Source organism: Sceloporus occidentalis, unplaced genomic scaffold, assembly GCF_023333645.1.
Source record: "Sceloporus occidentalis isolate IW3139 unplaced genomic scaffold, rSceOcc1.0.p SCAF_5, whole genome shotgun sequence".
Classification (NCBI taxonomy): Eukaryota; Metazoa; Chordata; class Lepidosauria; order Squamata; family Phrynosomatidae; genus Sceloporus; species Sceloporus occidentalis.
In genome coordinates, this window is record NW_028316985.1 from 21,694,085 (window position 1) to 21,717,760 (window position 23,676).

At 42.4% G+C, this 23,676-nt stretch overlaps 2 protein-coding genes across 3 annotated transcripts in view; both read left to right on the plus strand.

Annotated features, from left to right (window-relative positions):
• The window catches only part of BICD1 (BICD cargo adaptor 1), a 212,060-nt gene extending 210,777 nt beyond the window's left edge, over positions 1-1,283 (plus strand). The window contains exon 8 of the mRNA XM_089527848.1: positions 1,197-1,283. Within this exon, the coding sequence (XP_089383974.1) occupies positions 1,197-1,223 (27 nt within the window). The 3' untranslated portion in view covers positions 1,224-1,283. The remainder of the gene's footprint in view (positions 1-1,196) is intronic.
• The window catches only part of FGD4 (FYVE, RhoGEF and PH domain containing 4), a 129,258-nt gene that overhangs the window by 75,165 nt on the left and 30,417 nt on the right, over positions 1-23,676 (plus strand). For both annotated transcript variants that reach the window (XM_089527852.1, XM_089527853.1), the window contains exons 2-4: positions 1,197-1,355; positions 12,731-12,911; positions 20,174-20,654. In XM_089527852.1, coding sequence (XP_089383978.1) covers positions 1,197-1,355; positions 12,731-12,911; positions 20,174-20,654 — 821 coding nt within the window. The remainder of the gene's footprint in view (positions 1-1,196; positions 1,356-12,730; positions 12,912-20,173; positions 20,655-23,676) is intronic.

The following is a 23,676-nucleotide window of genomic DNA, read 5'->3' on the forward strand; positions in this document are numbered from 1 at the left end:
TTCCTTTCTGTTTTCAAGTAGTAGTTAATCATGTTATCTGCTTGTGATTATTTCAGTGTAGGATTTCTGTGTCCATAGTGGTTTAATATGCCTTTTGCATTGTGGATCTTTTTAATATATCAGCACCATATACCATAGTTTTAATTGTACCTGGTTTAGAAATTGAAAATAACATATCCAGGCCATTAAATTAAATAGCAACTCCTGTGTAACCTAAATTGAGGACTGTAGCTCCATGTCATTCCTTAGAATAACCTGCCACATACCTTGACGTTCCTATTGACAAACCTTGTCTACATCTGCAGTATCCTCTTGTTAATACAGATAGCCAATTTCTGCAGCTGTTCTCTTCGTACGTCACATGGTGATGCCCATCTCTGTTTTGACAGCTGCATTTATGTTGTATTTTTCCAAAATGTTTGACAGTATGGAAGACCGCTTAGAAAATACCAAATTCTCATCATTAATAATGTTCATCTACCCAAAAACATTTCTTTACCTGAACTAATACATTGTAATTGGGTTTTTTCCTCCATCCTTGCACTTTGAAACCTTTGCAAAATTATTATGTGCAGTATGGAGGGTATGGAGTGTGGAAAGTGTGTGTGACTAGTCTTTAGCTTAACTAGTCAAAATCTAAACTGTTGTTTCTTCCAATGCACGTATAAGATACATTTACAAAAGGAATTGTTAAAACTGAACTTGTCCCCCAATTCACCTTGAAGCTCCATTATATAAAGGCTGACTGTTGGTAGTAAAAAAAACATAATCAGCTACAGTGGCCATTAAAGTGTTTTGCAGTTGCAAAGGCATACATTCTGTTTGATCTACTGAGTCACAGGAAAAAGAATGTCAATCTGAATGTGTTATGTTTCTGCTTTCCTGCTCATTTTAATAGAAATTTTAGAATTTTCAGCCAACAAAGAATTAGAAGTGGTAGAATGTGGCACTGGAAGCATCTCCAAGTCCATGTCTAGTTCAGATTTCACTGAGGTACATGCTCTTTCAAGTGTCTGTAGAATTGAGGCTTACTCAAGAGGATGGTTCTTACTATAGGAGTACTGGGAGAATAAACTAATGTTGAGGCACTCCTTGAATCCCTTGCTACGTTTTGTCTCAGCTTTCTAGTATAATTACTGTCAAGGAAAGTTTGGTGTTCTGTCATGTATGGTCACATTTGCTTTTTGTTATTACAGGTGGCAGCACATGTCCAAAGATCATAACTGCACCCTGCTCAGCAAACAGCACAGCTAGGCTATATGAGCCAAATATCGGCTATGAAGGGGAACAGGGAATAAATGGAAACTTGTCAGTTAAGCAATCTTCACGGCCAACTTCAAATCCAAAGCCACAAGGTGAGTCACATCTCAGTTCTGCACCTGCCTTTGAACCTCAGGCTGTTGCTTGAATCAAACACGCTCTCTTTTGTGGTGCAAGAAGAACTATGACACAAATAAAATAAAAGTGCTTATTTCTTGTGACATTTAAAAATAAACGCGTACTATCAGAGAATTATGAATAGAATGTGTTAAAAATAGAGAAGTATTGAGACAGTGTTGGTGACTGGCTTCTCAATGGTAGTCAAGAGTAAGTTTAACTACCTGTAGCTTTCCTGTTGTGTTTGTATTGGAAATGCGTAGTAAAGTGTCTGCCCAATTTCTACAATAGGCAAGAATAGCTCTGGTTAGGACTTGGATGAGTGACCATTAGTGAATACCAAGTAGTGTAGGCTATATTTTAGAAGAGGGAACTGGCAAAACCACCTATGAGTATTCCTTGTCTAAAAAAACCCTATGAAATTAATGGGATTGGCATGACTCATCAGGTGACTTGAAAACACATACAGATTTATATGCACACCTTTTACTTTCTGAAATGAAAATGTGGCCCTTAAGGTACAAGAACTCAGAAAGAAGCAAAAAGTATTTTTCAGACATGTAGCCATGACTTTCATTCAGTGTAATTTACAGAAGTGTTTGCAAGCAGAGTGAGGATAGTGACATTCTGGGAATTTTTGTGAACAGAAAGCCTTGTGTCATTCTTGCCTGATTTCTCTTTCTCCCATTTTGATCTGTTAAATTTAAGGGTTTTTTTAAATGAAAAAGCAAATGAATACTTAACGCTTTATTTGAAGCAGTTGTTTGGAATAGACTCATTAAGTTTCAGTGGAATTGCTGATGTAATGATGATACTGTAATGACAGATAAAAAAATCCTTTGGAAATGGTCTCTCTCTCTCTCTCTCTCTCTCTCTCTCTCTGGATTACAATGCAGCAGAAGAAATAATTGACAGCATGATGTACTGATATTCCAGACTAACATGACTATGTTTCTGCAGTCTGTTATTGGTGATGATGTGTGCAAGTGAGATGAATTTCCATTGTACTCTTCATACTTTGTCAGTAGAGCAGAATGTGATGTTTGGTTATATAAATGCCAAGTCTATTTTACCTTTTAGGCAAGAAATACAAGCTGCTTCAGAAACAGATTTGCTGTAAACATTGACATGTTAAAAGCAGCTAGATGTGTCTATTACACCATGAATGTATCTACCAGATGATGGTAGCTCGTTGCTACTTATTCCTGCTGCTTTACTTTGTTAATGCAAATATTTACAAATTACTTCTGTGCCCTAATATACCCCTGAGGTGATTTCAGGCAAACTGTTTATTTATAATCACATAACATGCAATAAAATAAGCACATTAGCTATCAGAATTTTTAATTTTTTTAAGAAAAATTTTTTGGGGGAATACTTGACAATCACACATACATACGTGATATACCCAAAATGCAATACAAAAACAATAGTACTAACATATAATACTCTAGTTAATTATCCCAATAATCCATATATTAATGTTCCTTTGACTGTGACCTTTCCTTCTCACTCTCAACCCCCTAAGGAACAAGGTTATCATTTATTCCACATCCCTTTCCTTTGATGTGGAGAATCATATTAATTGTATCTTTTATCATTTTGTACTCCTTCTCTTCTTTAGCTATTTCTATTAGTTTAATCAATTTCTTTAGCCAATGGCCTCATTTTCAATTGGCCCATTTACTCCATTCTTCTTTCTGATATAAAATTAAACATTATGTATACTGAAATATGATATTGTCATCTATCTGCTATCCATCCAAAGGTTATAACTGCATGAGCTGCCTTCAACATTTGTTTCAGCTGGCAAACTTGAACCCCACATAAAAAAACCATTGAAATCCAAATGGATGGAAATATTTTAACTGCATATTAAACTGAAAAGCTGGGTGGAGGCATCTAGCCTCTATTAAGAGAGCATGCTATAGTCAGGATTATTCCACAGAAAAAAACTCTGTTCTTTGTCCTCACCAAATATCTTTTCTTAATGGCTGGACATACAGCATGCTCTTGATAGAAGGAGATGACCACTTAATATTTTGCCTCCAAACTGTGGATTTCAATTTTATGTTAGGAGCCAAACAAGAAAGACAACCTCTGTGACTTCAGAAGGGGCTACCCAAACCTACATAGTTGGCTATCCTTGCTATTCTCTGCTAGGTGACACCGCCAGATACAATTTCCCCTGCATTTTGGATCAGTTTGGTTTTCCACTTCCTCTTGATGTCAAAATACAGCATGCATGCCCCAGGACTTCTTCTGCATGCTTTTCTGCTTTGTCTCAGTGCCAAGCTGTGGACTGATGGAAGGAGGGACAGGATGATGAGCAGCTGGTTCCTGGAGGTGTGGTGTCTTTTCAAATGTCACCATTCTGAGATGGCCTTCTTCCAATACAAGGCACATTCAAAAGAGTAACATATGGAGAAGTGTGGAGTCTCACTTCCTTTGTCTCAGTAATTCTTCCTATTATGTCCCAAAAAGTTTACATTTAAAAATACATAAGTGGAAAGTGTGCCTTTTATTTTTATTCAGGAGAAAGTATGCCTCTGCTATCTTCCTCATGACTTGGGGACTTGTTGCTAAATGAGTGAATTCTCTGAATTCAGAATAATGGATCAAGCCTCTTTTTTGGGGGGAGGGGATAATGTGTGGTCTGTAGTTATAATTACTGCATGATAGATATGGTAAATAGATAGAAATGAATGACTGAATGATAGGAATTTATAGCATTTGGTGCATTCTTTTCACTTGATGTAAAGAGAGTGACAAGGACTACAGTAAAAGAGATTCAACCTCAACATTAGGAGGAACTTCCTGACAGTAAGAGCTGTTCAACAGTGGAACACACTCCCTCAGAGTGTAGTGGAGTCTCCTTCCTTGGAGGTTTTTGAACAGAGGCTGGATGAATATCAGTCGGTGGGTGCTTTGATTGTGAGTTCCTGCATGGCAGGGGTGTTGGACTGGATGGCCCTTGTGGTCTCTTCCAACTCTATGATTCTATGTCTTTCCTCTCTGTTTCATTAAAAACCAGGATCACTAAATGAATACATTCAGGACTATATTTAAGATCTTGTCCACTTCTTTCATATATGCTCTTGCCACTCCTAGTATTCTTCTAGTTTCTTGACTGCATTCTCTCTTCTGATTAATGTTTGATCTAAGGTATGGGAAATCTTTAATTATTTTGATTTCCTTGTTATCTAGAATGAATTCTTGTAGCTCTTTCACGGTCATTATTTTTGTTTCCTTAACATTCAACATTAAGACTTCTTGACATTATTCAGTAATTACTCCAGGTCTTTGTTGGTTTCTGCTAATAATATTGTGCCATCTGCATATCTTAGGTTATTAATGTTCTTTCCTCCCATCTTCATTCCTCCTGCCTCTGAGTCTAAGCCTGATCTGCGTACAACATTTTCTGCATAAAAGTTGAATAAATAGGGTGATAGTATGCAATAGCAATAGCAGCTACATTTCTATACCACTTCATACTGAACTAAGCAGTCTCTAAGTGGTTTACAATGTGTAAGGTAATTGCCCCCAACAAGCTGGATACTCATTTTAGTGACCTTGGAGAGATACCAGACTGAGTTGACCCTGGACCCCCTGGCTGGAATCGAACTCACAACCTTGTGGCTGTGAGTGAGTGGCTGAAGTACTGGCATTTATCCACTGCCCCCGTGCCCCCTTTGCCAACTGGGAACCATTCTGTTTCACCATATTCAGTTCTGATAGCAGCCTCTTGTCCTAAATGCAGATTTGTCATCTGAACAATCAAATGTAGTTGTACTCCTATTTATTTGAGAGCATCCATTGCATAACTTTCAGGGTATTTGACAAAGTCCTGGAGAAAAGACCAGTTATTGGTTTGGAAGCACGGAAGCTGAATGGACCCTCCAGATTCAAAGGCAGTATACAACTGTGTCCCAATTGCTAGGAGGCAAAGGGTCACTGTTGCCTTATGGTTTTTCAAAATGCATCTTACAGCTCTGAGTTTAGAGCTGGATTTTATATTTTTTGAAAATGGAGGCCCAACTTCCTGATAAAAACTAAAATGATCGCTTCACCTGCTAGTGCCTCATTTTAATCCCTGCAGACTCCTCCTTATTATACATAACGTCTCAATACATTATGTGTACACCATGACTTCAGCATCAGGTCAGTTTTCACCCACTTCACCCCTGCTTTGTGTAATATCTTTCCCAATAAGTTCTGCAGATCTTCAGATCTTGCCCTTTGGTTGTCATTTTGATGGGGTTATGGAAATACGGATTTGGGATGTTTTTTTCCCTATGGTCAACAAAGCTACTTCTGCTTTTTATTGGAATCAATATGCTGGGATAGAAAGACCCTTATTTATGCTTTTATGCACCTCGGAACAAGGCCTGTTCATACTACTATATTACATCTTTAGAAAACTCCTTATAAGGCTGAAGTTGAAATTAGTGCAAGATGTGGCCAGTTGTTTTATAATCTACATTATTCTTGTTTAAATATCATAATAGATACATATTTCCATTGATAGGAACATAGATCTTCAGAAGATATTTAGAATTTTAAGCATAGTTGGTAGGACAGGAAATAATATTGCTGACCTATACTTTGTAGCTGCTCTTCAGCACAAAATACTCCTCTAACCTACTAACCAAAGAAAACTTAGAATGTTTTCGTTCATTCTTCTTTCTGGCTATAAGTTCAAGGAGCTGTTTTAATGGAGTGGAAATTTTTCAGTCTGTCTCCTACTTGAGGTTTGTGCTGGCAGATAACAATGGACTCTGACCTGATTTTGCAGTGCTATTTGGTGCTTGGTTTCTTTGTGAAAAGCAGCTTAACTCTCTGGAAACCAATTGCACTATTATATATCATTTGTGAGCCCCAGCATGGGCGAATAAATCCCAGAAAAAGAATCAGCTTCAGCATTCTGTTATTTGGATGTTTATTTTAGATATTATATGCCATTTAGAATAACAGATCTCACAAATTTCAATTGAAAAGAGTAAGTGTTCGCTATCTAATAAATAGGGCATTAGAAATTAATGTAATAAATAAGGCATTATGAATTAATGTGTCAGGAATGCATTTTCTCATGTTTTCGCCAAGGTTCAATGTCTGCAGCTTAGATCCTAACTTAAGAAAGTTCACAGAAAAAAGGTTTCCTGTATCATCCTCTCTCCAGACACATGTAATGTCCACAGTCCCTGTCCCTCTAACAATGTGAAATGGGACATGGAAAGCTGTGAAAAAAGAATTGCCTAAAGTAGAGCCAGCCTTATGCACAGATATTCCACATCAATCAGGAGTCTGTTAGGTGCTTTCTCTACAGGTGACTACTGGAAGGAGGAGTCGGGGACAGACTTTCCTCCCTTAAGTTAATTTACTTTTGGAACCAGGTTTTTTGTTTGTCCTTAAAACAAAGCACAGAGTGAGCATTTACTGTTTTTGTACAGTAGAATCACGTGTGTATAGGGTTCAGTGTGACCTCAAAGAAAGTGGAAGTAATCTTTATGAGTTATTTGCTCCAAACTTGAAAGATTTGTGTAATCTAACTATAAAATACTAGAACAATATGCACTCTTTTATAACCAGTCTTCTGTAGACATGCTAACAAGGAAGGAGTGTATCTTTGGTATTTTGAAAATACAGTAACACTAGATTTCTACATTGTTTTGAGACCAGACATCTCAAAACAATGCTCTTCCTCCTCATTAGCCTGTTCTCTCAGTTCCCACAGTCTCCCAATAATGTACTGAAATGTGTCCAGCATTCAGACATCTACTATCATCTCAGCCTCTGCTCAGTAGAATAATTTTCCTGTGCATCAGATTTTGACTGGAGCATTCAGTGAGTCCTGATTTAATAGAATTGCCCTCTCAGAAAGGCTATTTCAGAAAGGTTACTCTGTGTGAGTCACTTTTAGCTCCTGAACAGCAGCATCAGAAGTACAACAGGTGGGTTCCAATGAGAGCAGGTGCTTTTTACTTTTACACTTACATTTAGGTTATAAACATGTAGTGTGCCTTTCCTTTCTATCAGTCTGGTAGTTCTGTTTTCCTTTCACCAGCTTTGCTCTCTCTAGTACAAGTGCCATAGTTGCAGTGCTGCACCATTTTTATGTCGGAGTGGACCTCTCAATATCTACACATTTGAATTATTGGGTTTTGGCATTTGGTCTGGGACGTTGCTTTCAGTAGTCTTCACTATGCTTAGGATGCTTTTTGTGATATAAGCTTTACTTATCATGGCTAACTACATCTAAGTTACTGCCCCTTTGATGGCCTTCTTCCCCAGGATAATTCTCCGTCCTTATTCCTCAGACAGTCTCAGTTTCTCCCCCTCCTTTCTAACAGATTTATCATCTCCCTGCAAGATGGCTGTTCAATTTTATGGCAATTATCTGATGTTCATTGGCCTAGATCTGCTTGTCAGTTCTAGGGAAAACACAGAGTGGAAGACGGCTGGGAGTTCACAATAGCAAGCAGGTGGATGCTAAACCAGATTTAAAAACACTGAGTGAAATATTGCTATAATGAGCTATTATGACAGTTCCAAGAAAAATAAGGTGACAGAGGAAGCTGTCCTTTCAATTACCCCTTTATGATGTTTCCTTTCTTTCTGATATTTTCACAAGACCTTTTAAAATGCAGGGAGTAAGAGGAACAAATAGCACATTTGGCAGTCTAATTACAGAAGGAATATGATTGGTTGAGGTCCAGTTAGCATTGTTACAAAGGATTGTCGTTTTATAATACAACTTTTAAAAAACATATTGTGTGTCTGCTTGTTTGACTGATTTACTTATAAAGCAGTCCTACACATAATGTTGTTGCTGTGTGCCTTTAAGTTACTACTGACTTATGGCCACCCTAAGGTGAACTTATCACAGAGTTTTCTGGGGCTGAGAGTGTGTGATTCGCCCAAGGTCATTCAGTGAGTTTCCATGGCCAAGCAAGGAATTGAACCCTGCTCTCCAGAGTTGTATAATCTAATGCTCAAACCACTACACCACATTGGCTCTCTATAAATAGACTTGCACTGCATAAAAATATATTCCAGGTTGATGGTTTATGTTAAAATGGTTTATGTTATGTTATGTTATGTTATGTTAAAATGTAAAACCTGCCACTTGTAAATGTTCGATGGGTGTGATTCCCAGCTTGGCCATGGAAACCTACTGGGTAACCTTGGGCAATTCACACTCTCTCATCTTCAGAGGATGACAATGGCAAACCCCCTCTGAACAAATCTTGCCAAGAGAACTTCATGATAGGTTCACCTTAGAGTTGCCATAAATTGGAAATTACTTGAAGACACACAACAACAAAATCATGTCACCTCATAACCTTATCTTCTCCAGGATAAACACAACCCAGCTCCCTAAGCCACTCCTCAGAGAGAATGGTTTCCAGAGCCTTCACTATTTTAGTCACCCGCCTCTGGACACACCAGTTTGTCAAAATCCTTCTTGCAATGTTGTGCTTAGAACTGGACACAGTATTCCAGGTGAGGCCTGACCAAAGCAAAATAGAGTGGTACTATTACTTTCCTCAATCTAAACATTTCACTCTTATTGATGCAGCCTGGGATCATACTGGCCTTTTTAGTTGCTGCATCACACTGTTGATTCATATTTCATATCAACTCAAAACTAATATGCCTCTTATTTCTAAAATCCATGAGGCAGACGCCAGTTTGGAACAACAAACGGACACAGAGTCAGATATCCATTGAATCCTATTCCTCCTGCTTTTGAGGCCTCCTGTTTTATTGAATCTGGCAGCAAGAGCAAGCCTCTCCCTACCTAACAGATCAGAACAATCTACAACAATAAATTTGTTAAACTTTAAATCATAATTGCAACATTAATCTGGTAATCTTTGGAAGTCATCCATGCTAGGGAAAATTTAGTTTACAATGATAATAAATACTTTCGTTTATACCTTTTTCTTGATAATGGGATTCTGGTGGCAAACATATTTAAAACAATACACATTAAACATTAAAAATACTACAATATGTTAAAAGACTGTACAGTGCACCTGCTCCACATGCAGGTGCACCATACGTGGCTTTATGCGGAAGCCATGTCACCATTAAATGAATGGCATGCATGCCTGTGCTGCACTGCCATGAGCACGAGCCCCATTATATTGAATAGGGCTCAAGCTTATGCAGGATTTGCCTTATGCAGGGTGGAGGATCCGGAACGGATCCCCCACGCAAGGCAAGGCTCCCCTGTATACCAATTTTAAAAACCGAAGCACACAACATTGAAAGGCAACCCTAGTTAGTTGGTAAAAGCCTGATGACACAGATATATTTTAACCTGCTGTGGAAAGAAAAGCAAGGACAGGGCTGTGTAGGTCATCACCAACACTTGTGCTTGGAAACAGATTGGGAGCCAGTGGAGCTGTTGTAACAAGGGAGTTGTGTGCTCCCTGTAACCAATCCCAGTTAACAACATGGCTGCAGCTCTTTGTGCCAACTCAAATTTCTGAGCACTTTTCAAATACAGCCCCATTATAGTAATCCAAATGGGATGTAACCAAGGTATGTACCACAATGGCTAGATCTGACTTTTCTAGGAATGGGCACAGTTGGTGCACTAGCTTTAACTTGTGCAAAGGCACTCCTGAGCCTGGTGGCTCAAAGTACTCCCAGACTGCAAGCCTGCATTGTCAAGGGGAGTGTAACCCCATCTAATACAGGCTAAATCCCTGTTTCCCAGATCTGTCTTTCAACTGACCAGGAACACTTATGTCTCATCAGGATTAAGCTTCAATGTGTTTGCCCTCATCCAGTCCATTAGAGCTGCCAGGAAGCAGTTTAGAACAGGAACAGCTTCCTGGGAATTAGGTGGAAAGGAATAACAGAGCTGGGTATCATCAGCATACTGGGGACACCTGACCCCCAAACTCCGACCAGCCTCTCCCAGCAGTTTCATGTAGATGTTAAATAGCATAGGGGGCAATACTGAACCCTCAGGGACTCTTACAGGCCAGTGTCCAAGGAGTTGAATAGGAATCCCCCAGCACCACTATTGTTAAATAATTTAACAAGTTAATTGACTGTTTTCCAAAGTTCTGTAGCTGGCAGCAGCATAAGGCCCCTCAGCTTCTTGCAAGTGTGGTTAAGTGTGAGGAAATTTCAGCTCTTTGAAATTCACTTGTATGCCAGTTGTGTTGCCTGCAGCCTTGTTGCACAAACAACGAATCTTCAACTGTCAGCAGCCTGAAAGTACAGCCTGAATTTAGGAGAGGGAAGACCAGCAGGTGTATATGCTCCCTCCCCCCATTTCCTCTCTGCCTTTTTCATTCTCATTATATTTCTGCTTAATTATTATTAAGTGCAAAGATTCATGCTGGTTTGGCAGCTGCACATCTAGTGTAGAAGCCATGACTCAAATGTGTTGTGAAGGAGTGTGGATGAGAGTAAATGGGGAAGAAAGGGAAAGTCATGTGGTTACTTGGGTTTGTGGGATTTATCCTTTGCCAGTTGTGCTTGCATCTTGACTTTGGGCTTCAACCTTGGCATTAGAAATCTTGTGTTCATGTATGAGAGAGAATAAATTTTTAAAATTCAAATCTTAAATTGATTTGATTTGATTTCAAATTTTTCATCCCCACCAATCCATCTTCAGTGGTACTTTTACTTGGTCCCCTCTGTCTTCTGTTCTCAATGTATAGGGATGTTTATAGAGGTTGCAAGAGAATGCAGAAATGGAATGAGTTCTAGACATATAGAGGGAATTTGTCTGGACAATGCTTCAACATTCCTTTGAAGAAGAATGCCCTAGGCTGTATTTTAAATTATTTCTCAATCATCTAAACCTCTTAAATTGTTTTTACAGTTTATATTCTTTAGATCAGGGATAGGAAGGCTTTTTTGACTCAGTGGTCTGAATCCCATCTTGGGGTTGATTATTAATATTAAACGTGACCAGAGCTCAAGAGCACACCACCGTCTCATACACCATTCTTTCTGTCTTTGTTCTGCACACACATGTATATCCACTGTTGTACTTGTATATACATTCATCACTTCATACACTATATTATTGTACATGCATTCTTGTCATATACTACCTCATCCACCCCACTGCCATGCCCACTCCCTTCCCAGTATCCCGAAGGGAGTGAGTTTTCCTTGAATTTTCAGGACAGAGAAAAGGTATATTGCTAATTGCAGCTGCCATGGTTTGGTGTGGAAATCCAGCAGCAAACCATAATTTTTGGTAGGAAATACTGGTCTTGAATGTTTGCTATTGCAGTCTGAGGTCTCAAACTATTTTTAAAAGAGCAATGAGGTCATTTTGTATTGTCAGAAATTTTAGGAGTCTTGTTAGACAAGATACATAGTAAGAAGAAGTAGATGTATGGTTAAAGGAGGAAGGATGGGGCCATCTGAAGGACCAAAGAAGCAGACATTTTGGTTAGAGGAGAAAGCAGTGGTGCTAAAGGAAGCTCACTGATTTCTGTCACCCAAGGGCTGCAGAAACCTACAGCTGGGCCTACTGTGGGAAGTTCTACAACAACCTTTTGAAGTGTTGTTCGTGGGCTGTTTCTGTTATCCTTGTCATTGTGTCATTGTGATGCATCTCTTGAAAGCACTGGTTGTGTGCCAACTTCACCCATCTTTGAGGCCCTGAACAAAGCCCATGCTATCCTGGCCGAGGTCCCAACCTGGGTTGGTCCCTGGGCTAGCTTGGGAACCCACTACTGCCGCGGGCTCCTTATCTTACTTCGCCATCACTGCTAGGGAAAAGACCCCTGTCACTACATCTGACATGGAGACAGGGCACCTGGTAGCAACCACATGACCAGCCACCCCATTTCGACACGGCGATGACGGTGTTCTCACCAGCAGCAATGGCTAAGTAAGGAAAGGGGCATGCGGGGCTGTCTGATCTGCCAGGGTTTACTATGGAGTTTCCATGAAGCAGTGGGTCATTCTGACCCATGTTAAGGCCTCCTTGACATGGGATTGGGCTGGATCCATTGGATCTGCAGCCAGTCTGCTGGATCCACGCCCAATGACTGCATCGTCCAAACAGGACAACGCAAGTATGAGGAGAACATGGGTCTTTTAGCCTTTGTAAACAGCCCCATAGTTTCTAAAATGTGAATGGAGAGAGGATAGGTTTTTTTTAAATCTTTCATCATAGTGAGGGGTCATAGTGTTTAATAATGGTAATCTCCTCAACAAAAACAAGAATATAAGAAATCTGGTGACCTTGGAAAGGGCATAAATAGTGCAACAGAACCTTTTGGGTATTCAGGGGGTTGAACATCATTTATAAGTGGCATTCCTAAAATATGAAATACAGTTTAGTGTGTGTTGCTTTTTCTTGCAGTGCCTCCAAAGCCATTACATCTGCAGAACTCGCAGTCATCCATTGCCCACCAATCCCCTAGGCATAAAGCTTTATATACCACGAAGCCAAGAATGGAGGAAGTTACTCCTACCTCTTCTTGTGTATCAAAAGAAAAAAGTAGTAAAGTGTCTGATCTCATCAGTCATTTTGAAGGAGGCAGGTAAACATGTTTCATTTTTATTCAAAGGCTACAGATTAAAAGCAGAATAAGTGAATGAATGAAGAAGTGGTGTGTGTTCCATTTTTACAGCAGTGTATAGGGAGCTGTTGCATTGTTTGTTTTAATGGGATTTCAGTGGGAAAATTAGGGAGATATTATGTTAATTGAAAACAGTGCTCATTTTCTATGTTACAGGTGTCCAGTCTATTATAGGAGTCAATATGAATACTGCATCTCATTGTCTACTGCATTCAGAAGGGAAATGGGCATACTCTGTAACTAATATCCAGGCAGCATTATAGCAGTAAAAATGCCACAAAGCTCTGGTAACCTTTGCAACATTTCTGCAACTGATGCTCTCCCCTTTGTTCATTACTTGCTTCTGTTCCTGGTTTGAAATTCTGCAACACTAAGTCTGGATTTAGACATAATTCAAAACTGTAGTTTGTTTAGCTAAACCCTATTTGAGCAGCTACTTTTGGAATTAACATATCATAGTTTACTGCTTTATAAACAGACCCCACATCTACCCCTCTGCCTCTCTGAGAGCTCTACAGCGTCAGCTTCTGTTGCTTCACTTTGTTTTGTCTAATCAGGGAAAAGGTGGTTTGCTTTAACTATGTTTTTCCTAGGAAGCCAACTTAAAAATATTGTTTCTGATCTTAGCTTGTTCAGATAAATCATAATACAGTATGAGTCATAATTCCCAGTTTGAATGAAATGACATGCTGCAGGTTTTTAAAAACTGAGGCAGGAAGCAGAAGGTTTGTGCATTTAAAACTGAACACATTCCTGGTTTTCACTGAAAGAACTATCATCTTAGAATGAATGATAAGACAGAGTATACTTTAAATAAATTCACCATTAGCTGGTGGTGCCTTATTATAGCAGCCTATAGAAGGATCCTGCCATTTTGAGAGCACTGTGATAAGCCTTGTGGTTTGTCTGGTGCAGTTTTTTTAAATGTAGTTGTGGAATATGCATTCTTTTCTTTTATGTGCGCACGCACACACACATATATACAGAGAGAGAGAGAGTGGAAGATAGTTCTTCTGAACGTAAGGAGGAATGAGAGTTTGGAGTTGGGAAATAAGTGGATAGGGTAGAATACAGGTGTTCGGTATAAGAGGTTGTCACCCCTCACCATGATCTTAAGCTTCAGAGCAAATATTGCTCTGACAATGCATCCTACACAACGCATCTAGTACCATACATCCTCTGAATGGATGGATGTATCAGCTATGTGTGGCAAAGACACACATTCCCTTTTATTTCAAAAGGATGATTGTCTATTACTGTATATCCTGGTAACATTCCTAGTCATTATGAAGCTATAACAAATGCTTGCAGAATAGGTGTTCAGTATAAGAAGTTTTAGCCTTGCTGGAAAATTTTCTGAGATATGTGACAAAATCATGATCTATGAATTTTTTTTAACAAACCTGTGGATTTTTTTTTTAAAAAGATGAAATTGAGATAAAATATTTATAATAAATAATAATAATAATAAATGTTTTATTTGTATACCGCCCTTCCATAAGATCAGTGCGGTTTACAACATTAAAATACATACAAATTCCAATAAAACCATATTAAAAATTACAAAGCAAAACAAATAAAAAACAACAACAAATGCCCCCGGGTTAGCCAACCATTGCCTGTGCGGTCTTACGGCGGGGGGCCTATAAGGACTTAATCGGGGAATGCAGCTTTAAACAGGTAAGTCTTCAACTCCCGCTTAAATTGGGCCAGGGAGGTAACTGAGCGGAGCTCTATGGGCAGTGTATTCCAAAGGGCCGGGGCGGCGATGGAGAAAGACCTCCTAGAAGTGGAGGATAACCTCGCCCCAGGAACCCTAAGGAGTTGCTGCCCAGATGTTCTGAGGGTGCGAGGCGGAATGTATGGGGAGAGGCGGTCCTTCAGGTATCCTGGGCCCAAGCCATTTAGGACTTTATAGGTCATTACCAGCACCTTGTATTGCGCCCGGAAGCGAATGGGCAGCCAATGGAGGTTTTTTAAAACCGGTGTTATATGGCTGGCCCTGGACGTGCCAGTGACCAGCCTAGCAGCCATGTTCGGCACCATTTGAAGCTTCCGGGTTTGGTACAAGGGCTGTCCCATGTAGAGTCCATTGCAGAAATCCAATCTCGAGGTTACCAGGGCATGTACCACAGTTTCAAGGTCCCTCTGGGCCAGGTATGGGCGCAGCTGGCGAATAAGCCGAAGCTGATAGCAGGTGCTCTTGACCGTCGCATTCACCTGAGCCGTCAGGTGAAGGGACGAGTCAAGAAGCACCCCCAGACTGCGCACGGAGTCCTTCACAGGGAGCGTGACCCCGTTCAGGACAGGTGGAACCACCGCCATTCCTGGACCAGGGGAACCTATCACGAGTACCTCCGTTTTCTCTGGATTCAGCTTGAGTCAGTTTTCCCTCATCCAGCCCATTACTGACTCCAGACAGGCCACGAGAGGAGAGACGCCATCCTCGGTCACTGCATCAGTCAGAGACATAGAGAAAATGATCTGGGTGTCATCAGCATACTGATAACCCCGCGCCCCATGTCTCCGGATGATCTCTCTCAGCGGTTTCATGTAAATGTTAAATAGCATGGGAGACAGAATGGCTCCTTGAGGGACCCCAGTTTTAAGGGCCCTCTCATCGGAGCACACGTCTCCCAGCTGCACCATCTGGGACCTCCTGGAGAGGTAGGACCGGAACCACTGGAGCGCAGTGCCCCCGATTCCCACCTCTGCCAGGCGTCCCAGAAGGATACCATGGTCTATGGTATCGAAAGCCGCTGAGATGTCCAAGAGCACCAACAGGGACACGCTTCCCCTGTCGATGCCCAGACGGAGATCATCGACCAAGGCGACCATGGCCGTCTCAACCCCATAACCTGCCCGAAAGCCAGTTTGAAATGGGTCCAGATAATCCGTTTCATCCAAGACCCCCTGAAGCTGGATTGCAACCGCCCTCTCGATCACCTTCCCTAAAAATGGCAGCAGTGAAACAGGCCGATAATTATTATACACCAGGGGGTCGAGGGAGGGCTTTTTTAACAAAGGTTTTACCACGGCCAATTTAAGGACAGATGGAAATTGCCCTTCCCTCAGAGATGTATTAATTATCCGGCGTAACAATGAAGTTACAGCCGGTCCCCCCTGGGCTGCTAGCCACGAGGGACAGGGATCGAGAGAGCAGGTTGTCTTCCGGACGCTTCCGAGGAGCTTGTCCACATCCTCGGTACTAACCAACTCAAACTGATCCAGCTTAACTAAGTCCACGGAGGCCCTGGACGCCTCTACGTTAGGTTCTGCCTGAATGTCGGCGTTAAGACCTTCGCTTATACGAGAAGTTTTATCCACGAAAAAGTCGTTAAATAAGTCACAGCAGGCCTTAGAAGGTTCAAGGATCTGGTTCAGGGCAGGAGGGAGCTGAGTTAGCTCCCTGACTACCCTGAACAACTCTGCTGGACGCGACTCCGCGGACGCGATACGAACACCATAGAACGAATTCTTTGCTGTTCGTATCGCCTCTCCATAGTCCTCTAAACGTTGGGCTAGGAGAGTCTTGTCGTCTAAGCAAAGGTGTTTCTGCCAACGGTACTCTAGCCGTCGCAGGTCCCGCTTCCTTGCCCGGAGATCTTCCATATACCAGGGCTTGCGTTTGGAAGCGGGTCTGAGAGGGCGCTTGGGAGCGATACTGTGTATAGCCCTCGAAAGACTGGTATTCCAGATACCAGTCAGGGCATCAATAGAATCGCCGTCGCTTCCAACCATGTGTCCCTCTAGGGCTTCCTGGAACCGGCCAGGTTCCATTAGCCTTCGAGGGTGGACCATCCTAATAGGTCCACCACCCCCGGGAGGGATCTGGGTAGAGACCTTGATTTTCACCTCAACCAGGAAATGATCCGTCCATGGCAAGGGGGAAATATCAAATATTTCCACCCACGGATTTTCCACATCCGAACAGAAGACCAAATCGAGAGTATTACCCGCACAATGCGTAGGACCCTGAATTAGCTGGGACAGGCCCATGGCAGCCATGGTGTCCATGAATTCGCGAGCCGCACCGGGTGGAACGTAGCTGGCCGTGAGAGAGATGTTGAAGTCGCCCAGGACAAGTAGCCTGGGCGTCTCCAGCATCAGCTCAGCGACCAGCTGTGTCAGCTCGTTAAGGGAGTCAGTTAGTGCACGGGGTGGCCGATACACCAACAGAATCCCTAGACTGTCCCTAGCTTTAAGGGTCAGGTAAATACACTCGATATAGGACGTCTGTCTAATGTGGTTCCTAGTGAGGGACACGGTGTTCCTATGTATCAAGGCCACCACCACCACCCCGCCCACCTAACCTGGGCTGGTCCTTCACCGAGAACCCGGCAGGCAGGGCCTGAGCCCACACTGCATCCCCTTCAGGCCCCAGCCAGGTCTCGGTAATGCAAGCCAGATCACAACTTCGGTCCTCCAACAAGTCGTGGAGGATGTGGGTCTTGTTGTTGATTGATCTGGCGTTGCACAGGAGCAGCGACAGGGTTTGTGGCACGGTTGGAGCGACCCTCAGGTCCCTTAGGTTGGGAGGGGGACCGGAAGGAGAGATGGATATGAGGCATCTATCTCGCCTTCCCCTGGAACGCAAGTCCCTCCTCCCACCGCCATACCTCCCCCTGCCCCACACGACCTCAATAGGAGCTCCACTCAGAATGATGTCATCCCCTTCCTCCCCAGCCCACGCATCCCCCCCGTCCATGACCTCCCCCCACCCACCCTACACAAACAAATAAGGGGCAGAGGTTAGCCACTGCAGGCATCCTCTGCCCAATCTAACCCACAGCCTCCCTAGCCCCGTAAAAGCTCCGCAGCTGCGCAGTTTCGGAGTCCCGCTGGGTGCTCCGTAGTCCGTGGGTGGCACTCCCGGGGCGGTGCGCAGATGCGCACCTCCGACACCCCGGGAGGAGGCCACCCGGCTGTGGCGCAGCTTGGCTGCGGGCTCCGCTGAGGAGGCAAAAGGGGGTGTGACGGGGAGGTCCGGGGTCCGGCTTATGAGCCCGCCGCTCTCACCTGGCGAGCTCCACTCCCAGCCTTCCCCCCAGAGTCTTAAAGCGCCCTCTCTCCGGTGCCGCCAAAGGGCCAAGGCTGCCAAAAGCAGAGAGTCCCGCTGGGTGCTCCGTAGTCCGTGGGTGGCACTCCCGGGGCGGTGCGCAGATGCGCACCTCCGACACCCCGGGAGGAGGCCACCCGGCTGTGGCGCAGCTTGGCCGCGGGCTCCGCTGAGGAGGCAAAAGGGGGCGTGACGGGGAGGTCCGGGGTCCGGCTTATGAGCCCGCCGCTCTCACCTGGCGAGCTCCACTCCCAGCCTTCCCCCCAGAGTCTTAAAGCGCCCTCTCTCCGGTGCCGCCAAAGGGCCAAGGCTGCCAGAAGCAGAGAGTCCCGCTGGGTGCTTCGTAGTCCGTGGGTGGCACTCCCGGGGCGGTGCGTAGATGCGCACCTCCGACACCCCGGGAGGAGGCCACCCGGCTGTGGCGCAGCTTGGCCGCGGGCTCCGCTGAGGAGGCAAAAGGGGGCGTTTATTTGTGCACAGATCTAGTTTATGAAATTGAAAATGAAAATGGAAGTTAAAGGGTACATGGAAAGGAAACTTGCCTGGTGTGGCTGGAAGTAATAATATATGTCAGGAGAAAAGGATAATCTACAGATCAGTCTGCTCTTCAAAATTATTTTGTAAAAGACCTTTACATGTTGGCAGCTCATGTAACAGTCACTTATATTTGTATAATTACAGCTCACAAATTACAGCTAAAGAAATCTTGTTCTCTTGTTTGATATGTAATTGTCTTCCTTCTCTCATACACCCTTTTCTGACTTAGGGAAGATGCATCATTAATCAGAAGTACTGTGTGTACTTCATTTGAGACAAAGCACACGTTTTGCATACAGAAAGTCAGAGGTTCAAACCATGCATCCTCAGTTAGGAGTTGGTAGCAGGTGAAGACTGCTTGAGACTTTAGAAGTCAATGCCACAGAGAACAATATTAGATTAGTTGGGATAAATGTTTAACTCAGTAGTTGTGCTTGGAATTGTCTTTATTCTGGAATTCTTACCTCTGGTTTTGTTGTGAACTGGTAAGTGTGCTGAATCATACTGCTTGATTGATTTCACTTGTGGAGCAGCTAAACAACCTAGGAACATCCATGGTTTGTTTTTCCTAATGTCCAGACAGGATTCACTTTCGTGTTCTTCTCCTAACAAGCCAGAATTGTAAACCAGAAGCCCATTTTATATTTTATGGTACAGAAACCACGTATGGAGAGACGCTAGCTTGTTTACCTGCTTCTGCTACCTGGTGGAACCAAGCAGGAACCTTTAGCAGCACATATCAGTGTACCTGTGCATTCACAATTGGAAAACATAATTCTGAATGTGGCTATTATAAGAGAGCTCACTATGTTGATAATATTTCATCTACAGTTCAAGTGCAGAACCATGATGATTTGACAAAGCAATCGATCAGCTTAAATAACATTAAAACCTATGGGGAAAAACATATGCTGAAAAACCATATTTCAAATCAAAGACAATTTATTTTCTAATTTTCAAAATGTGTGTCTGTGTGATATAACAGCAAGTATTAAAGTATTTATGTGGTGTTTTACCTGTTGTGAGACAGTTGTTCTTTTTAAAGGACAGGAGCAGGTTTTCTTATCACACCAATGAATACTACCTGTAATTGTGGCAGCACTATTGTTTAAACCAGGAACAGTACCTCATGTTATAGGCATGGAGAGAGTAATTATTAGTGCAAAAGGCATGCTGAGTAGGCACTTGAATTCTTCAGTGCCACTTTTTTCAAATGAAGTACTGAGGCAAACAGTGGGCATGAGGAAGGTTCTCATTTTCACACATTCTACTCTAATCAATGTACAAGCCCTCTTGCTCTTTGCCAAGACCTGGTTTTAAACAGACAGGTTTCCCACAGTCTTGTGAGGTTTAAACTTTAGTAGCTAGCACAAGATATTGACTGCTGTACACTTACTGCAGTGGTACATACTACATCCAGGTAAGTCTCAAAAATTTGCATAGGATTTAGTCATTACAAGTCTCTGATATGATGATTACTCATTTATTTATTCATTTATTTTGGTTAACCTTTGTTCAACAGTTCTCTCTTTTGTTGGCAAAGAGAGCAAAAATTGTATTTTTATATTCAGCTCCTGTAAATGTTAATGTTTATTAGTTTTAAATGTCTGTATTTTATTCTTTTTAGCTCATCCGTTCCTAGTGAGCTGAAGAAAGAATCTTCTGTTCTAAATGTTGCTAAATCTCAAGGAAAGCATGGATCAGCACCATCACCTCAGCCAAAATTCTTCACCCAATGCCCTCTACAGAAGCAGGGAAATAGTACAGATCATTCTCAGGATGTACAGAATCGCACAGCCAATGGAGTAGTAGCACAGAACCAGTTGGACTGCAGGGACAGCACGTTTTCAGTTCATAATGCCAACAGGTCCATTCAAAATGACAATGCTTCATCTAACAACAGCATGGTAAATGGGGAAACAGAAAGCAACAGTATGGACTTATTGCAAACTACGGCAGTCTGTAAAGGACAAATTATCAATAGCTGCTGCCGCGCCCCAAGTGTAAATACATTTCCATCTGGCAAAGACACTGTAGAAATGATTACCAGTACAGATGTTAAGCAAGTTGAGGAGCACAATAAGCAAGACCCAGGTTTGGAAACGAAGGTAAGGCAATTGATTTATAAAGAAAGAAAAAAAGGGAAATGAATTACTGCATTGTGAATTTGAAACCATTTTGATTTATTTCAAGTAAAAGAATTTGAAAAAATATGTCTCATGTTCTTCTTGTAGATAGTTTCTATGTCTATTGGGGGCTTTTTAGGAGTCAGTGTTTTGTTCATATGTGCAAGACCTCAAAAATAACTGCTACTTCTATGTAAATAAAAGAGGTGATAGGAGAGGGTGTCAGAATTAAGCTAGATATAGAAGTGGTGTTTAGGGAGATTACTTGGGGAAGTTTCCTAGAAAGGAAGATTCTACTTTTCATCCCATAGGATTTTCATTTATTTGGGTACTCCACTGTGCTTCTGTATATACAAAGACATTTTTTCAGTATTTTCTGCAGAAAGGGGTGGAATGATTAGTTTTCTCTAATGTGTGTATTTTCCTCAGTACATTATGCTGAAGGCCAGTCTACACAGGAAAGACTTCCAAATTATGAAATTGGTTTTGGCAGTAACATTCAGGACAAGGCAGAGTCAGGGTGGTGGTACAGTAATATATAGGAAGGAAATTGGCAAAAAACTGGAGAAAGTAATGGAGGGAAGTAGTTTTGTCTGATTCTCTCACCTTCTGGACGATGATCTAATGTTGTGTCATGTGGCCTTTGCATGGTACAACTCCTCTCTGGGAACATTTTATCTCCAATTTATCCATTGCTCCAGCTGTTGTGTTAAAATTAATGGCCTTCAGCCATATGGTTACGGCTGTTCTCATGGGTCTTTCTTCTGGGTATAGCTCCCCTCTGGGAGTTGACACTCCCAAAGAGAAGCTCATGGAGCTGCTATAAAGTGGAAAGGGCACCCAACAGAAGCCAGCAGCACAGAACATTGGTACGTTTAACAATGTACACTTAACAATACAGGAAATGAAGGACAGAGATGATAAAACAGTGTTCAAGTTGCAGCCCAACAACATTTGGTAGCCACATACTTCCAGTATAGCCAGTGATGAAATATAATGGCATATATTTCAGTTCAACATATCTGAGGGCCATAGGTTCCTATCCCCACCCTAGTCCTTGTCAGCATTCTTGAGTCCCAGACCAATTGCATGCCAGTCCTTTACAGTGGACTAAAAAGACAGTGAGGGGATGAGATGGCAGCTCATTTGGAACTGAAAATAATATCAGCATGCCTGAAAAGAATATGAACATGCCATGATCTTCAGATATAAAAGGTTATTCATACCTCTGACTTGATTGGATTATGTTGTTGCAATCATGAGAAATATTCTTTAAATATCTTTGATCTGAAAACTTAGAATCCCATCCAGATGGTTAGCTTTATTTTGTGCAGTAGAATAAGCAGTGTCAGTTGCTTACTGACAGGATATAGTTCTATACACAGATCACTTTAAGTACTTCAATTGCAATAACAAGACATATTTCAGAATGTAATATGTAGCCTAACAAAAAATTGTATATGTTGGCGTGAGATAATGCCCACTGTACTAAATATTGTATATAGTCATGTATACGTCTAGAAATTTTAGTAGCAATAGCAGCTTCATTTATATACAGTCGGCCCTTCTTATGCACGGATTTCTTATACACGGATTCAAGCATACACGGTTTGAAAATGTTCAAAAAAAGTATAAATTTCAAATATCAAACCTTGATTTTCCCTTTTTTATAAGGGACACCATTTTGCTATGTCATTATATTTAATGGGACTTGAGCATACACGGATTTTGTTATACACAGGGGATCTTGGAACCAAACCCCAGCGTATAACAAGGGTCCACTGTACTACTTAATAACGCACTGAGCATTCTCTCAGTGGTTTACAATGTGTCAGCTAATTGCCCCCATCAAGCTGGGTTCTCATTTTAGCCACCTCAGAAAGATGCAAACCTGAGTCGACCATGAGCCCCTGGCTGGGATTGAATTCACAACCTTGTGGTTTGTGAGTGAATGGCTGCAGTACTGGCATTTAACCATTGTGCCACCAGGGCTAAAAATCATCTCAAAAAACTTGGGTTGACTTATCCACAGGTCAGTATAAGTACTGGACCTTAACTTTTATCAAAATAGGAACCATCCTCTTTCTTGAGTAGAGTGCTGAAAGGCTTAGTTGACCCTAGTCTAAAAGAAGCACCGACCACCTCTACTCTCTCTGCTGCAGGAGTGCTTCTGGCCTTTTTGAATGCTCGGGTGGGGAAATGATGGCATGCTTTGGCATCATTTTCCTTTTCTTCATCCTTTCAATCCTTTGGTACATGCCCCTAAGTTTTACTTTTGACTATATCAAAATCTATAGGGACAGTCTAGGGATTTTGTTGGTGTATCGGCCACCCCGTGCGCTAACAGACTCCCTTAACGAGCTGACACAGCTGGTCGCGGAGCTGCTGCTGGAAGCACCCAGGCTACTTGTCCTGGGTGATTTCAACATCCCCTTCACGGCCAACTATATTCCATCCGGTGCGGCTCGGGAATTCATGGATACCATGGCGGCCATGGGCCTGTCCCAATTGATATCGGGTCCAACGCATTTTGCGGGTAATACACTCGATTTGGTCTTTTGTACGGATGCGGAAAATCCGTGGGCGGAAATAACTAATATTTCCGCCCTGTCTTGGACGGATCATTTCTTGGTGGAGGCGACAATCAAGGCTCCTACCCAGATCCCCCCCGGGGGTGGTGGACCAATTAGAATGGTCCACCCTCGAAGGCTGATGGAACCCAAAAGGTTCCAAGAAGCCCTAGAGGGGCTCACGGTTGGAAATGACGGCGACTCTGTTGATGCCCTGACTGGTATCTGGAATACCGGTCTCTCTGGGGCTATACACAGAATCGCTCCCAAGCGCCCTCTCAGGCCTGCTTCCAAGCGAAAGCCCTGGCATACGGAAGATCTCCGGGCAAGGAAGCGGGTCCTGCGATGGCTAGAGCATCGCTGGCGGAAACACCTTCGCTTAGCTGACAAGACACTCCTAGACCGCCTTTTGGAGGACTATGGAGAGGCGATAC